Raw genomic sequence first — 17,383 nt, forward strand, 5'->3', positions numbered from 1 at the left:
AAAACCAGCCATTTTTAAAGTGGCACAAGGAAAAATTTAAGGAACTCCAGTTAAAAATATTTCCTCAGATCAGAGCTTTTTGTTGGCATTACTTTTGTCTGGGTGTACGCCAGGCTGGCTGCAGGCTGTTGTGTGGGTATTTTTCAGATTTTGCTTTTAGCTTCCCTGCGGAGGTCATATTACAGCTTTATTTGAACAAATTTTCACAACCAGTTTTCCAAAAGTGGTTGAATTTTTTTTATTACCACAGATCAGAATCTGGATCCAGGGATTTTTATGTCCTTTGTTTTTTTAAATTTTATTTTAGCTTTAACTTTTTGCCAAATAGCTGCAAAGCTATGATGGAAGACTGGCAGCGTAGCAATAAATGAGCATTAAAATGTATTTGAATACTGTAAAAATGAGAGATGGGTGCTTAGATTCAGAGCTGTGGAGGGTGGGCAAGTAGAAGTGACATTTAAAGCAATGAATGATTATTCCTCAGTTCAGTACAATGGACAGGTCAGTAATAAATCCAGGATATTTCATGCCAGGGTGTAATCATCCCAGGTCACTGTAACTCTGCACTGGTAAGCATGATAATTACTGACTGATATTAGACATTCAGTGGAGAATATTGCAGGCCTTATCAGCCTATTTTACACTATCAGAAACTGGTCTGGGTGAAAACGCTGCGTAGTCGTTGAGTCCATGGTGACACCTACTGTCGTGTTTTGTCCCACACTGGTCTCCCATGTGTGTTAAAACTCTTTTTACTCTGCCTATTCCTTGTTCGCCATTTCAAGGTGTCATAGACAATCACTCCGCCTGCCTTAATGCAGTGTCTGCCTAACACACACACAGACACACACACACACCATGGTTTTCCAGTTGACAGCTGTGTGTTATCACTGTATAGTATATTTATGTTGTGAAGTGAATATCTACTACAATATGAAGATTTCAACATTTTAACACAGAAAAAGTTATCTGCTTTATGTTGAGGTCCAATCGCTATTGTTGTGGAACTGATTCTCTTGATATTGTTTTTTTTTTTTTTGTTTTTGCTTTTAGTTTTTTTTTTTCTCCTGTGAGTTGACAGTCTGTCCGTCTTTATCTGAGGTGCTTTTCTCCCAAAAGAGAAAATGACCAAAATGTTTTCTTTTCTTTAGATATATTTTATTGTAATAGCATCAAACCAATAAAATACAACAAGGTAAAGCTCCACTTGTGTCGGCTCTTTTTGCACAGTGTTGATCACTTGTACACAAATGACAGCAAATAAGTACATGCTTCAACACAGCAGTCACAGGGTTGAGCCTTGTCTCGTTGCAGAAACACACATCTACTCTGAACATTTAAAACAAACAGTCTCACTGGGAGATTTGTAATTTCCCCAAAGATTAACACATCTTTCTTTATCAATTCACATTTGAATGACTTCATTTAATGGAAGAACAAATGTCCACCTACATACTGTAAATGTCTAAATATAGAGCATACAGGCCATGTTGAGGTCACCATGATGTCTAACAAGATTTCTAATATCAATGAAACCATGATTTTTAATATCAAGCTCTACTTCAGCTGAGTCATGCAGAGCTATGAACAGCAGCCTGCAGGGCCTCCGCATCTGGAAGCACCGCAGGGAGGAAGATAGGGTCAAAATGGCTGCCACTGCTGTAATTGTACAGACATTTCTGCAATGTGTGGAGAAAAAAATAAACAAAAACAAACAAACAAACAAAACAAAAAAAAAAAACATGTCTCAATGGTATTTGGTACCAAACTGAAGTTAATGTGCACACTTTCAACACATCAAGCCACTTCCTGTCTGATTATTCAGGCTTATTTTACAGCACTAGATGCATTATTGAACTTGATGATCCATGATGAAACTGAAGCTCGAAAAAAGAGAATGAATCCAGCACATGATGCATGCACAGAACAGGAAGGTGTTTCTGACCTTTGAACTGCTTCTGTGTGTGTTTGTTGTAAGCATAAGCAGTTTGAAGATGTAAAAAATTCTCTTCAATCCTTTAAAGAATCGCGTCTGATGATTTTTTTTCATAAAAAAACTAATCCTATTACTTGGTTAGACATTCTTTAAATAAGGTCTAAGTACATGATAATCAGTGGAAATCCATTGTTAGACTTCAGGTTTCTACATCACACTGCAGGAAGTTGTCATTTGCCCCAAAAGAGTCCTGAAGCTCAATTCAGATTTTAGGCAAGTTTGTAAAAGTGTTCCTCTTTCAGCTGAAGCACCTGAAAACAGACTGAAGCTGACCAGAATCGTCCTCACCACTGTGGGATATTATGTAAGTGAGCTCGTAGATGAATACTGATCTGAGAACAGTACAGTAACAGTGGGAGAAGGAGGAGCTTCATCTTCCTTCATGCACATTTTCTTCCACGCTCTCCATCCAATGTGTGTTTGTGTGTCCACTTCTTTTATAGTGATGATGAGTGTGTGGTAAATTAGTACAGGATCCAGTCCACTTGCCGTTCAACAACCTGTGTGAAATAAAGTGGAAAGCATTAGCAGCGACTCCCAGCTCGCTCCGATGTTTCATGGTTTTGCGTGACGAGTGTGTGCGTGTACAAAAGAGAACAGAAGAAGGGAGAGGAGTGAAAGGCTGAGGGAGAGAGAGCAGGTGCTGGAGTGCTTAATGGCTGATAGTGTGAATGGCCACAGTTGTCTTTCCCTGATTAAGAGAATGAACTTCTATTTTCTCTCAACAATGAATGCCGTCCATCAGGCACTCCTCACAGACGCCTCAACATTTAATGAATCTATTACAAACTTCCTTTTCCTTACTGTCAGCCAATTTAGAACTATCTGCAGTGACTTAACCTTTTGGAAACATGGGGACCATCTGTTGTGTCCGTCTGTATGTTCCCATCAACAAAGGAGATGGGGGCAGTTTTCACACAGTCCTAATGCTGCACACTGGAAAGGTAAATAGAGACTATCAGGAAAAAATAAAACCTCCACTCAGCTTTTTGTATCACATGTGAATCTTCCTCATCATTGCCTGAGCTCTGACCCATGGGACTGAAGTCATTAGAACATGTTTTCTCCAACAATACTCAAAAGCTTTCAATAGACAAATGACATCTATTGTATAAGCTGATCTCTATAACTACCTTCATATCGGTATAACAGGCGTAATAATGACTCTAACCTACAGCCCTGCCTTGAAACAGCGTTATTGACTATGTATGTTATGCATGAATCATTTCATTCACTCAACTGCAAATGCTTATTTTTATTCTCTTTGTCAAGGCTGCTTCAAATATTCCATATGCAGTTTGATTTGAAGGCATATTAAGAAAACAGCAGGGTGAGCTCAGCATACTCCTGACACTGGAAGGACAAGGACAAGGAAGGACAGAGGCCTCGGGTGAAAGCTGGGACATGAAAAGTACAGATGGCAAAGAATATTTCACCGTCAAAAGTGCATGGATCACAGCAATGATCAAACTATTTTACAAACTCTGAATGAATGCAGGTGTGGATGGAAGCTGTGTTTCACATCACTCAGAAATCTGCAGCAGCCACCGTATGGCCAAGGGTTCAGGACCCACGCGGCCACAAAATATTGTGGATGGGCTGCTTAATTTGTACATTAAAAATAAATATTTGTGTTAAAATTTGCTTTATCAGACAGTGACCAAGTAACAGGAGCTGCACTTCCATCTATTTCCTGGTTTTAAGCAATGGGTGTTTCTGCACAGAACTAACATGGCACTTAGCATGCAAGCATTCATTTCTGCATCTTCTGGTGCAGTTTACACAATCATTTGAGAGTTTTTTGTCCATAAATTTATGGTCTTTTGTCTTTTGTGCAATAAGATAATATAGGACTTGTGCCTTTGTAAAGCTCAGTATGTGAACTACAAACTCCTAAATGATGTGAAACCAGCATCACGTTATGTCAGTGTTTTACCTGATGGCTTGAACCCTGTCAGCTGAACCACCTGCTCAAAACAAAAAAAATACAGACAACGTATTCATATTCAAGCAGTATAATAATAAACAATATATAACATGGTCCAGTTATGAAGCTAATTTTACTCACTTGGTTTCCAGATGCTTGTTTCAAAGAGAAGCTCACAAAGCTCTCCTTTCTGAAACTCTCTAAAACAAGAATAATAAAATAAAAGCCGTGTGAATTTAAAGTTTTCATCAGGACCCACACATTTGTTTATGCAAGGCCAGAACAATGAGACAAAGCCAAGTTTACTGAGTGCCATACAAAGCACGCTTTCTAAAGCACACAGAGGAACAAAAAATAAAACATCTGAATAACAAAAGAACATGATGAGACTTAAAGGACAAATTCATTTCATTCTTCCTGCTGGCAGATTTGCTTTGTTGTCCTCCTGATTCTGAGCACTGACCCAGCTTTGTATCAGCAGGCCAGATTGCTGCTTTGTCTAGTGAATGGACAGGACATCATCTGTAGTTTGATGTCCATCACTGCTACAAATTTTTCAGCAAGTGCAGGAGACACTTCTTTAAAGCACAGGTGAATGTGAAGGAGAGGCTTTTTGAGGCCCAAAAGATACCCATAGGCTTGTTTTTCCTGCACACATACCTCATCTCCACAGTCTGGACATGTGTTAACTATGAACAGGCTGTGTGCTGCTTCACATTCCAGGAAGAAATGTGTTTTTTTATTATTCTTTTATTCCTTTTGTGACACGAAGCGACTGTGAACTGTTCACAAATATTCACAGTGATTAAGATACATCTAGGAAAACTATAACTTTTATTTTTTCTCACATCTTGCTGAATAGGCGACATCCATTGTGCATTCACTGCATTCAGGTTCCTTTATAAGCACAGAAATGACGGCACCGAGCAGAAGGTCTGTGCAGTTATTGCTTTGGTAGATATTTGTAACCATAAAGGTGTTGACTACTGCAAGACTCTCTTTAAAATCCTTAAAGTTGGACACAAATCAAAACACACTGTGAGCAAAGAAAATGTAGTTCAAAGCAAATAATGAAGACCTACAAATGCACTCATACACTGTATAAAGACCCAGCAGTGTGTGGGAGGTTTGGGGGGTGGAAGGTTGTCTAATGCAGTGGTTTTTAACTGGTGTGCATTTAAGATCCACCCAGTTGAGGAAAATTTTTAACTTTTCAAATTTATTCAATAAAAAAATGGTTCTGTTGCAGATTGTAGAGAAATAAACATGAAATAAAGAAGTGGAACAACTGAGAAGTAGTTTTTAAAAACCCTCAGAAATGTAAAGTTTTTTCTCAGCTACGTTCACGTGCCCCTTGATCCGATCAAACGTCCGAGCAGAATGAAAATGTGTCACGTAAACATGTCAGCCAATCCGATCAGCCTCGATCGGAAAGAACTTTCAATCCATAGATGGGGATGGTTTAAACCTTTTCACCATCAGAATAGCTGGAAAAAACAATCATGTGTACTCATTCCGATCATTTCTGTGATGTATGTTGTTGCTCCACATGGTGTTTACGTGACATAATGAATCCAATGTTTTTGTTAGAAACTGAAAGAGTTCAGGATGATTGAGAATTTAGACCAGAGATCACCTACTCTGGACCTCTTGAGCCAGTGTCCTACAGGTTTTCAGAATGTCCATGCTGGAGCACACCTCACCCAAATAATGGGTAGTAAGGAGGCTGGTGCAGACCTTGACAACAAGCTGTTGGAGAACTAGTCCCCGGGAACCAGGTGTGTTGCAGCTAACCTGCAGAACACTGGCTCAAGAGGTCCAGAGCTGGTGATCCCAGATTTAGATGGTCAAAAGGTTAAAAAAAAACAAAAACAAAACAAAACCTTCTTTTTTTTTTTTTTTAACTAGTTGGCACTGTGCTTGTCAAAAGCATTCATATTAAATCTGTCCTCATGTACATACAACAGATCAGATCACTTTATCCAGAATCCATGTATCCACATCTGCTGGAATCTCTGATCAGATTGAATTTAATCGGATAGATGACATATTTGTTGATGTAAACTGTTAACAACAACCACTGTGCTAGTAAAACTATTCAGTCACTTAATCAACCCGTAAACATAACGCTGCCGTAACAATCAAAATGTTTCTGTAACAGCTGTTTTTAACAGACCCAGACTAGTCTTTACCTGTAAAACGTATGGAATCCAAAGTGCAGCTCAGAAGTAAAGAAAATCTTCTTAGTCTGTCTTTAAATGGTAAATAAAATTAAATTAGCTGAGGATACTCACTGAATCTATGACAGCCAACATTTAACCACAGACTCCAAATAAATAAAAAATTTAGAAAAGATTCAAGAACACAACATGAAATGCTCTCCTAATGACCTCATTAGCAGTGATGCCACAGATTACTTGAAAAAGTAATCTGACCACTGATTACTGATTACTTCTTTAAAAAGTAATCTAGTTACTTTACTGATTACTAAGGTTTAGAAGTAACTAAGTTAGATTACTAGTTACTTTATTAGTTAAAACCCCCCAAACAAAAAAATGACAATCGATTTTTTTTCGCATATACTTTACTGAAAGTGCATTAGTTACGAATGGTGACTTTACAATGTTTTGCAACTTGTAACTTTTAATTGTTTTTCACCTTCTATGAACATAGTCAGTCTCTTATTAACTTTGTAAATCATTCAGTGCTTCTTCCCTACCATCATAAGTAAATACATGAGTTCATGTCACGTTCTCCGATAACCGGACTTTAACGTCCACCTCAGTTCCAGAGGCAGCTTGCAAGTTTTGAAAATTACGGGGGAAAAAAAAACGAAAAAAAAAAGAAAAAAAAAAAGCATAAGACAAATCTGCATTATGTTTTACGTTTACACATGAGAAAATAATGAAATAGTAACGGACTTATTAAAAAAAAAAATCAATTCGGTTTGGAATAGGTTCTGATGAGGGAAGTGGAGAGGCGGACCTCCCATCATGCACCAGGGTAATAAGTTTCTATATCATATTTTTTTCTAAAGTCATGTGCAGTGAATGATTTGTGTTTGTCGATTTAAAAAAGGTCAAGTTTCAGCGAAGAAAGGTAACTGCATGCTTACGAGTACATAAAATTTCTGTACCACCGTTAATGAGAAGGTGTGTTGAGTTAGATAAATACACTTTCGTCCACGGCGCTTGATTTCAAATCATATGTGAAAGGAGTGGGGAGTGCCGAAGTAACGCAGGACGAATGTGAAGAGTAACGGTAATTTGATTACATTGTAGGACATCCTAACGCGTTAGATTATATTTTGTTAAAATATGTAGTCAGATTACTGTAACGCGTTACTTTGTAACGCGTTACTGGCATCTCTGCTCATTAGTGAGGTGTAACCTGATATCATAGACTGGAGTCTGGCAGATTTAATGGGAGAACAGGGGATCTTTTTGATCCTGACAACATTTTGCCCAGGTAAAGGCCTGGAACCCACTGAAACTGGGTCTGCGACCCACCAGTCACTAGTCTAATGCCCCTTTTCCACTACTACCTTCTCAGCTTGACTTGACTCTGTTTCTGGGGTTTTCCATTACAGAACATCACCTGGTTCCCGACATGTCTAAGGACCTACTCGGCTGCCGTTCCAAGTGAGCAGGGTCGAGTTGAAAATGTAGTGTCTACAGACTGCAGGCCACCATTGGCCAGGGAGTGATGTAACTGGATGACTCATGAGCGCTCTCCAGAAGCTGGCACCACAGAGCGCTAGGAATTATCTGGAATGGCAGTGTGTAACTCCGGAAGAAATTGTGATTGACAGTTTACCCTTCAGGTCATCTGTGGAAGTTTTCAGACATCTCACCCAGGAGGTTTACAGTCCAGTCACAAAACGTGGTTTATTTAGAGACTCTACGTGGTAAATCCACAATGAGTGATCCACGATCCAAGTGTTTATCACATTTTCTTACAAAATCCCACCATTTTTTTTAACCCATGACACCTTATTGTCGTAAATTTACAAAAAAACTACTTTATACCTTGTGGCATCTTTGTGTAGCTGCATCTGGCCATAAGATTTAATTGACATCACAAGATATCTTTATTTGCAAGGGAACGATAGAAGAACCTCCTTGTGTGCTGAATCCATCCCTGCACATAACTGACATAACCTGACTTTTTTAGTAGACCTACATGGTAAGAAATAAGCATTTTCCTCAGTCTACATTGTTGGTCTTGTGTAGTTCTTGCTGAATTTATTTCTGTAATTTAAAGACTTTAATACACAAATCATGAGTAAGGTAAAAGTGTGCAAAAGATTAAAAAAGGACTTTCCCTATATAAGCAATGTGTGTTTGATATGGTGACAAAATGTAGTTTTTATAAGGTAGTGTCCATTTTTGTCCAAAACTGTTAACTATTTTTTTTTTTTTTTAAAGGCTCTTTCGTCAACATTGTACCAAACCAATCATAAAAAAATACAATATTAGAGAGCTTGAGACAGAAGTCTGGTTCTGTGGGAGGATCCAACAGTCTTTTTTTTTTTTTTTAATCAAGTGCTTGGTCAGAGAAAATTTTGGGAACTTCTGTTGTGAGGCGGAGCTATGCAAATTAAAACTGTAATAAACCCAATGCCCACCAAACAGACGGAACACATTGTTATTAGATCATCCTGAAACACAAGTTGAGTATTGTTAGACTTGAAAACGTACTTTAATACAGTACATTTCTCACCATTCTTGATGACCAGTGACGTAGAGGTGGAGCTCGTGGGTCCAGAAGTCTCACTGGTCTCTGGGCTGTAGGGGGTTGGTGGATTGCGGCTCCAAGAGGTAATTGGAGCCCTCTGAGATGGTAGGAAGCTGGTTGGCTGGGAGCAGTTCTGAAAATACATACGTGAATGCCGTTACATAAATGTTTGGTTGAGGGGGGGTAATTTCTGTCAGTCCTCTGTGCTCTTTGCCCACTCACCGTGAAAGACAAGGCCTTTCTTTTTTCTTTGATCCTCTTTATGGCATTCCTCACCTAAATGAAAGGCAGTCTTTATGCCCACAGTTTGACTAAGAGGCCTTGCACAAGACAAAATATTCTGCTGCAGAGGCAACAGCAGCACTAACAACGCTGTCTTACCTCACTGTTGTACACAGCATATACCAAGAAGATGTAGAAGCCCTGTGAAGAAGAGAGAGGAACATGTGAAAAAGAAAAGAAACTTTTACTGACAATGGAGCTGCATTAAATCCACTAAGTGCTTCACAATTGGACCTTAGTTAAACTGTAGTTTTCTCTTTACCAACAAAAAAGTAAATATCTTTCAAATCACAACTGAGTCCATAATGTGCCTCTATTGTTTGAGTAATCCAGACAAAGCCTCTAGAATAATATTATTTGGAAAAATCTTTTGTTTTCCACAAAGATTGCGGTTTTTTGTCTTAGAGTAAGTCTGGTAATAGAAATAGTAAATAAATGACATCCGTTCACCCAGCTTTATGCAACATTAGTGGCACCAAGGCTGTAAAAATTTGTACCTGTGTTGTTTGAATACAACTATGTAAAGTTGAGCTAAAGATATAATAATTTCTTCTTTCTTGCCAGGTATTAAAATAAAAGTTATACACAGCTTGTAAAAGCAATTCCACGTTACCATAAAGTTATTTATTTCACTGAAAAATCTAGAAAATCTAGAAGCAGTGCATGAAAACTGGCTGAGGTTAGGGCAAATGGGAAGTTAGACATAAAAATATGTAACGAATACTTTCTGCAACTCCAGTTTTACTGAAATAATGTCCCTCATGGTCTGAATTACACTAATGTTGCACCAACCAATTTCACTTTTATGTATCAAACTTCAGTTCTCCAAAGAAATCAGAAAACAGTGGGAATAAATTTCTCCATGTCAGAACTCCATCAGTGCTTCCTATGATCCAGATTTGTACTGTACAGAGTTTATTCATCAACACATCAATACCATTTCCTCCAGCTAGCAATGCTGCTGTCTAACAGCACGTTAGACTTACGTGCTAATTCACGTTACAACCTGAAACTCTTATTTCTTTCCTCACAAAGTACAGGTCAGTTACGCTGTCGCCGCTTTTATTAACTCATTCAGACATGATGCAGCCTGCTTAGATCTCAAGAATCAGTTGAATCCTTTTAACTTTCAGATCTGCTTTTTTATGTTGCAACACTTTTTTCATGACACACAAACACCAATGAGCTTAAACTCAATAATTGCATATAAAATCAAAGAATTAAAAGGTTTCTTTGTCATATCTATTCCACACTATTCTGTTCTACAGTCATTTAGCAGCTTTTATCCAAAGTGACTTTTAAGAGAGTAAAAACAACACAAGTAAGAATTCAAACAAGATGGTACGTCATAATTAAATGGTGTCAGACTGCTGTGAGTCCAGTTGGACCCAGGTGCTGTCATGTAGTGCTAGAGGCAGTGCTTTTCTTCTTTTTTTTAATCTATATTTTCTATTGAGGCTGAGCATTCAAAGTTGTAGTGGACAGTTTTCAAGCTAATTTTGATAATTATGATTGGTTTGAGGTTATAATAGCACACAGGCTTTTTTGTTTTTCCCTTATCAAGAATATGAAAGTTTATCATGCTGTGGTGGATGTTGGAATAGGGGTACTTTTTTTAAAGATCATCCTTTATTACAGATGCATGCTATCATTGTTACCTGGTTATTTTTATTTGTTTGGGGAAAAAATGGTCAGATCTGACAGAGAAGTGAAGAGATAGACAGTAAAACAAGGAGAATCCTTTAAATTATGCAAATAATTAAACAAATATGTTGCTTTTTATGTACTTTATATGTGCATAGTTTGATCTGATTCCAGATGTCCTAACATAGATCCTACATATGATATTTAGAATCTAGATTTATCAACCAAATAAGTCGTATGCTAGTTAGTAAATAATCAGCTGTTAATAAATTCCACATGTTCTAAACCACCTGCTGGTGCCAGTTCATGGTCATCTGCATTCAGGAGCGCCATCATTTACACATAAATAGTGATAGCAGCTTCCTTTAGGAGTCAAATGGAAATTGAACGTGTTTCTACTGGGAGTGAGGGAAATGGAGAAAATTATTTCTGCCGAGTTTTAAGCCAAAACATCCCTGTTTGGTTTATTCGTTCAGGTTCACCCAACATTTATTCTAAAAATATATATTTGAAGCTAAAGTTTAAGTGCAGGAGAAAAGTATTACTCAAGAATCCTCTGAAACAACATGCGTAAAAAAGTTAAACCAACAACAAATAAATAAACGCTTCAGGAGATGAGAGCAGTAAATTATTCGTCTCCTTTTTTTTCTTAGAGAGATATTATTAAATCTTACAATATCAAAATGTAAAAGTATTTTCTAAGTGTCGCAGCACACAGACGAGACGTGTCTGCAGGTGGAGGACAGAAACCAACAGAACTTCTACCTGCTGTTGTGTTTTAGGGTTAACCTCGGTTGGTTTTACATGTTCTATACAGATGAAGGAGACTTAAACTTACATGGACTCTCCTTTTATCTGAATTCAAATTGTTTAAGAGAAGTAGATGTATATTGATAAAGGATCCAACGCAGATGATGTAATGCAGCTCCCTGCTGGTCAGGGTTTGCTAAACCTCCAGGATCTAGTAAAATAGTAGCTAATATATTGTATGACTATCTGATCATCTTCCAACCTCTGGCTTTCGTTCCTGATGAAAGCAAGTGGTTGGAGTTAAGGAGAAAGAGCTGTCATCTGCCAGTTGTAAAGTTGGTGGTTTGATACTGGAGTTCCTAGACCTAGACTATATGTTGAAGTGCCCTTGGGCAAGACACTGAACCCAATGTCATCTCTGATGTTTCCATCGGTGTGTGAATGTGTGTGATAGTTTAGGTGTTGCCAGACCCAGAGGTCTGTGCCCTGGAATAATCTAAACTAATCACATTCGCTAACACTAACTTATAAAAGATTCGTTAAAGCCTGTGAACTGTCAGTTGTTAAATTCACTACAGGGACTTTGTACCAGTTAGCTTTTCTCCGCCTGCTTATGCTCACACAACCAGGAACCGCCAGCTACACCACTAGCAAACGAAAGATTTTATGACATTATCTTTTAGCCATGTTTAGACTTTAGTGTCATGTTTCAATAAAAATAGAGTTTGGAAGGATTTCATGGAAATATAATTGTGTTTAAATCTGTAAAGTGTGTTTAAATATATACATTAGTTTGAAGTGGCTGAATCAACTTCATGTACATATATATATATATATATATATATATATATGTATATATATATATATATATATATATGTTTGTTTTTTTGTTTTTTTTTTAATTAAGAAATGTCAAATATGCAATAATTTTAGGGTTTGACTTTCCTTTGTTCAATGTTGCAGATTATTTGTTGTATACCTAACAAATCATCACGTTCACAATGTTTGTGGAAACATTTTCTTCCATATAGATCTGGTTTCAGTTGTTTGGAAGTAGTGGTAATAACAGGTTTAACAAAGGGAAGTAAATGGAATATAATGTCGTCTGTTTTGTAGATATAGCAGGTATGTGTGGTAGAAATGTGATGGTAATGGGTACATCGTAGAGCTACATGTGTAGCATCGCCCCTGTGTGACGGTGTTAAACTGCTCCATGGATAATTACTAGGAAGTGCTGTATGAGTGTGTGCTTGAATGGGTTGTAGTGCACTTCTAAAATGATTAAGCTAAGGTTTTGTTTTTATGTTAGAACTTAGGAGTGGTAAGTAACTACTCATAAATTTAGAAGATTAGCATTTTCTCAAACGCCTATTAAATATTTAAAGTTTAGGTTCTTTTAGATGGAGAAAGTTTGTAGTTCTTAGGTCTGCTTCTCCAAGGCCCAACAAAATATAAACTCCCTGCTAGCTTGTTCCTCATGAGTTTGTTTGTAAATGAAACAATGATGAAGTTATTTCTGCTTTTTTTGTAAGGAGATGGACTGGCTCAGCGTCATACTCCTACCTTCATGAGGAAGAACTCCTACTGTAGTGTTATCTGGCCTCAACTGGACACTGGCAGTAAATCTAAATTAACTAGCAGCTCTCTGGGGGTCACCCAGGGGCTAGCTCAATTTGATTAATTAAAGACCCGGAAAGGGCAACGAGGAGTAGGAGCAGTAAGAAAGTATAAACACAGAGAATTACAGAAAGGTATAAGAAAACAGGAACAGAGTGTAGAAAAATGGGAAGAGAAGGAATTGTGTGAGAGAAAGGAAATGAGTGTTATGTTATCTAGGGAGGAGAGTTGGAGGTAGATTTGGTATGACCTGTCGTTCAAAGCACTGGCTGCCACCTCCCACACACACACACACACACATACACACACATACACACATATCCAAAGACACCAGGTGCATGAGTACACATTCATCGTTATAAATGTAATAAAAAGATAAAGATGTTCTCTAAAAAGATCCATTTAGAGAAAAGAAAGTGGGTCTGAAAATAAAATGGGCATTTTCATAAGTTCTTCATGTTCTTTTTGGTCATGCACATGCATCCTGCAGCATAAGCCACCAAACTTTGCAAATTCTGCAACAGTCACAAGCACGAATACCTTGTAAACAATAATTGCAATGCCTGACAATAACACAGTGGTTCCCAAACTTCATCCACAACTTTAAAGTCAAGCCCCCTGGAAAACTTTGCATGCTACTTTATTTGAGGTGAGTTGAACATTTTTTAAATTTATTTTATTTAATTAGTTTTTTAAGGGATAGTACATTTAATAAGCCTAAAATATAATTATGCAAAATTATAGCAAAACTAATTTTCATCTTTAGTCTAAAGTGTCTGATCCTCAGCATTGCATAGGTTTACAATTAGATTTCCTTAGCATTGCATAGGTCATGCCTATATTTGGCTGCAGCTGTAGTAATCAATTCACATCAAATGGCATCACAAACCAAATCAGAAAGTCACCTCAAGTCCTTTGGCCAACACAATATACAATAATAAATCAAAAATACTAACAGAAGGAGATTAAAAGTGCACAATAAAGACATGAATAAAAAGAAATATACTGTACCAGGTAAAAGTTTGAACACGCTTACTGCATACATACATACATATACAGTATATATATATATATATATATATATATATATAGCTTGTTTGTACACTGTTTCTATTGGTTTACATGCCAGTGCCTAGCTTGTCATACAGTAGGTTGTATGTGTTACCATCATTGTATTAACAAACAGCTTAGCTGATTTATGTATTACATTATTTATATTTATTCATTCTCTGTACCGCTTATTCCATGACAGGTCGCGGGTAAGCTGAAGCCTATCCCAGCATTAACAGGTGAGAGGCAGGGTTCACCCTGGACAGGTCACCAGTCCATCGCAGGGCCAAGACATAGGGGACAAACAACCATTCACACACACACTCACACCTAGGGAGAATTTAGAGTCAGCAATTAACCTGACATGCATGTTTTTGGACGCTGGGAGGAAGCCGGAGTACCAGGAGAGAACCCACGCATACACGGAGAGAACATGCAAACTCCACACAGAAAGGCCACCGCCCTCAAGGTTATTTATCTATAATATATCTAATATTCATAATTTCATATTTAATTTAGTTTTGGAAACAGTTTTCTTTACTTGTTGATGAAAGCACAAACAGAAGCTGCTTTAGCTAGGTTAGGTAATCAACAGGCTTTTCTTCATGTTCAGGATGAGAGGTCTAAAGATTTTTGCCGTTGTAAATGATTTGAAATCAAGCTATGGCACCCAGTAAAAAGATCTGCCTAAGAAAATTACATTTTTCGAAGGTGTAGAAAAGGATTGGCAGGATTGCATTCTTTCCGTCACTGCTCAAGTTATCATGAATGTGATGGTGCTTGTGAAACTGCCATGCATGTAATTAGGCCTCTGCTAGCTGATGAACTCACATGAACAAAGTACGCAAACATGAAGTGAACTGGTTTATATGAACTGACCTTTACACTTCACAAGAACTAGTTCAAACATGAACAACACTGGGTATTGATGCTAAACAGAAAGATTATGGACACACACACATGCACAGGTTTCCATAGTCTGATATCTGTACAAGAAAGAAAAGAAAATGCAAGAAAAGAAAGAAAAATAGCTTCATGCAAAATGCACATGAATGTTAAAAAATACACGATACTGGAGCTAAAGTGAAATATAAATTATCTGTTGCTCTTTAGCAATTTTCAGGTTTCTTTTTGTTAACTAACACAAGTTTATTTGATAAATGGTCATATCTAATATCTAATATATTTATACCAGGCTGAAATGTTTGCTGTGTGCATCATTTTGGTTTTGTCAAATAAAATAACTCCTCATCCTGCATGCAAGACATCTGGCTTCCTCAATATAACCTTGCAAGTTGTTCCATACAATCTTTTCATGGCTCAAACATGTCAACTGCCATGGTGGTCTGACTTGACCACATGATGCCGTTGATGGGATACAAACGCTGTGGCGTTGTTTGTTTTCCTGTTGGAATACTATAACATTACCACGGTGACAATTGAGTCTTGCTTACTTGAAAAGAGTTGAGTGCAATGAAGATGTAGGCAACCACCACAGACAGATGGACCAGCACTCCACACAACCACGTCAGACCCAGGACAGGCAGCAGGATGAGAACTGGACGGGTCACAGCCCTACAGATGTACACAAACAAGAACCAAACAGTAAATGCATGAAGACACTTTTGTTTTTATATACAGCTCATATATTCTCGTGGGAATTTTAGACACTTTAATATACTCGTGAAAACCATTTTTTTAAAGGTGTAGTTTATTTGTTCATGTGTTTAAAAAAATGCAGTTTCACAGTCCAATGACCAACGAAAGTCAAACCGTGTAGCCTGTAACAAACACTAACCAGGTACATTCATTCTAAGTGTAAAAGCCAGATGGGATTTGAACTTGCAGTCTGAGTTGAGGCTGAGGACATTAATGCATAACATCAAAACAAAATCAGAGGAGTGACAAGAGCTGAATGAAGTAGAAACCAGAGAAAGAGCAACGTAGCTATTGTCCATTCTTGGAGATGATTGTGTTGTAAGTGTAGAAAAGAGATTCTGCTCAGTTTACATAATTATTCAGCAGACAGTTGACAGCTTAATTCATTTAAACTCTTAATGACTATTGTCACAAATTTGCAACAAACCACTTTTGATATTTTATTTCCATCCAGCCATCACACAATCACTCCTAGGGAGAATTTGGAGAGACCAACAAATCTACCCATTTTTACTGGTGTCCTGAAGGGTCTTCAAGCCCTATCTGACATATTCAAACAAATGTATTGATCAGTATTGTTCCGGCAAAGAAATGTACCAAGCTATAAGTCAGAGTTAAGCAAATGCAAGGCCATACCCACACAGACCAGTTGAGGTGTATTCACTAAAGTTTTTAACGTCTGGACGTTTTGACCACACAGAACCAGCTTTTTACGAACATGTTCATTTTCTAAAACTTGATCGCAAAGTGAATAAATCTGAAAGTGCCACAATTTTGTTTCCACCTTTTCAACCCATATGCACCTTTTCTGAACTGATAACACCATGGATCCACAAACCCATCAACCCATCAACGGCTACAATGATAGAGGATTACAAAGTTGCTTGTGCTGCAGAAACTACTGAGCAGGATTTACAGGCCTCTGGTACGACAGTGTTTTCAGTTGTTTTGTGTGGACACACATTTCTTTTAATTATTTTGTCTTTATGGAAAACTTTTCTTAAAACAAAACCAGTTCTATCTCTGTGGATGTAGCCTAAATACACACTCTGTTAGTCACTTCACAGACAAATGAACTGTTAATCATCCTGCCAAACACAAATGATTAACTCCATCAGCAGTAAAATAAGGTATTACAATCACCGGAAAAGAAGCCCTCACACTGCACCACACCACAGGTCACCGAACAAGTTCATTTTAACCAAAGCAAACATCTTACACGTAAAATCCCAATCACACACTGCAGAAATTAAATATTCCTGTCAGCTTCAACTCAGGAGTTTTCATCAGTGCAGCATGAGCATGCCAGTTAGGTGTGGGAAAATCATTCAGGAGTGGGAGCAGTGTATCAATATATTTGTTAATCTCAGCTGACTCTGATAAAAATGAGTACAAGTGAATAATAAAGAATGTATTAGAAGCATTTCTGAGCTTTTTACAACTGCAGCTCTGCACATGATGAATCCACACTGTGTTCACTAACTAGTTGCTCTGCGCCGCTCCAGGTCTGCAGTGGTGCCACAAATTTAAACTTCACCCTTTTCCTCTGCAGTTTAGACCGACTGCGAGTTCTACTCATTTTGGTATCCACAGAAGATGCAGTTCTCTGACTTCAGGAAGAACGATTAGCGGCTAATTAGGGGGGGTAGGGTTGATGTTGCCTTTTATCTTCTTAAATACACAAGCCCACTGTGTCATTTCAATAGAAAGCAATGACAAAC

The 17,383-nt window shown here is 37.7% G+C and overlaps 1 protein-coding gene and 1 long non-coding RNA gene across 5 annotated transcripts in view; one reads left to right on the forward strand and one right to left on the reverse strand.

The window, feature by feature from the left end:
* Positions 1-1,713: 1,713 nt before the first annotated feature.
* The window catches only part of adgrd2 (adhesion G protein-coupled receptor D2), a 69,053-nt gene continuing 53,383 nt past the window's right edge, over positions 1,714-17,383 (reverse strand). For 2 of the 4 annotated variants that reach the window (XM_042000567.1, XM_042000565.1), the window contains exons 19-25: positions 15,458-15,578; positions 9,042-9,083; positions 8,883-8,936; positions 8,646-8,793; positions 4,065-4,123; positions 3,933-3,963; positions 1,714-2,496 (exon numbers count right to left, since the gene is read on the reverse strand). In XM_042000567.1, the coding sequence (XP_041856501.1) occupies positions 2,489-2,496; positions 3,933-3,963; positions 4,065-4,123; positions 8,646-8,793; positions 8,883-8,936; positions 9,042-9,083; positions 15,458-15,578 (463 nt within the window). In that variant the 3' untranslated portion in view covers positions 1,714-2,488. Of the gene's footprint in view, positions 2,497-3,932; positions 3,967-4,064; positions 4,124-8,645; positions 8,794-8,882; positions 8,937-9,041; positions 9,084-15,457; positions 15,579-17,383 lie in introns of all 4 variants that reach the window. The other 2 variants (XM_042000566.1, XM_042000564.1) reach the window with 1 other exon arrangement.
* LOC121649611 lies at positions 7,756-10,948 on the forward strand. Its single transcript, XR_006012138.1, has 3 exons — positions 7,756-7,845; positions 10,320-10,323; positions 10,937-10,948. It is a non-coding gene; the product is annotated as an uncharacterized LOC121649611 (long non-coding RNA).

Source organism: Melanotaenia boesemani, chromosome 11 (assembly GCF_017639745.1).
Source record: "Melanotaenia boesemani isolate fMelBoe1 chromosome 11, fMelBoe1.pri, whole genome shotgun sequence".
NCBI lineage: Eukaryota > Metazoa > Chordata > Actinopteri > Atheriniformes > Melanotaeniidae > Melanotaenia > Melanotaenia boesemani.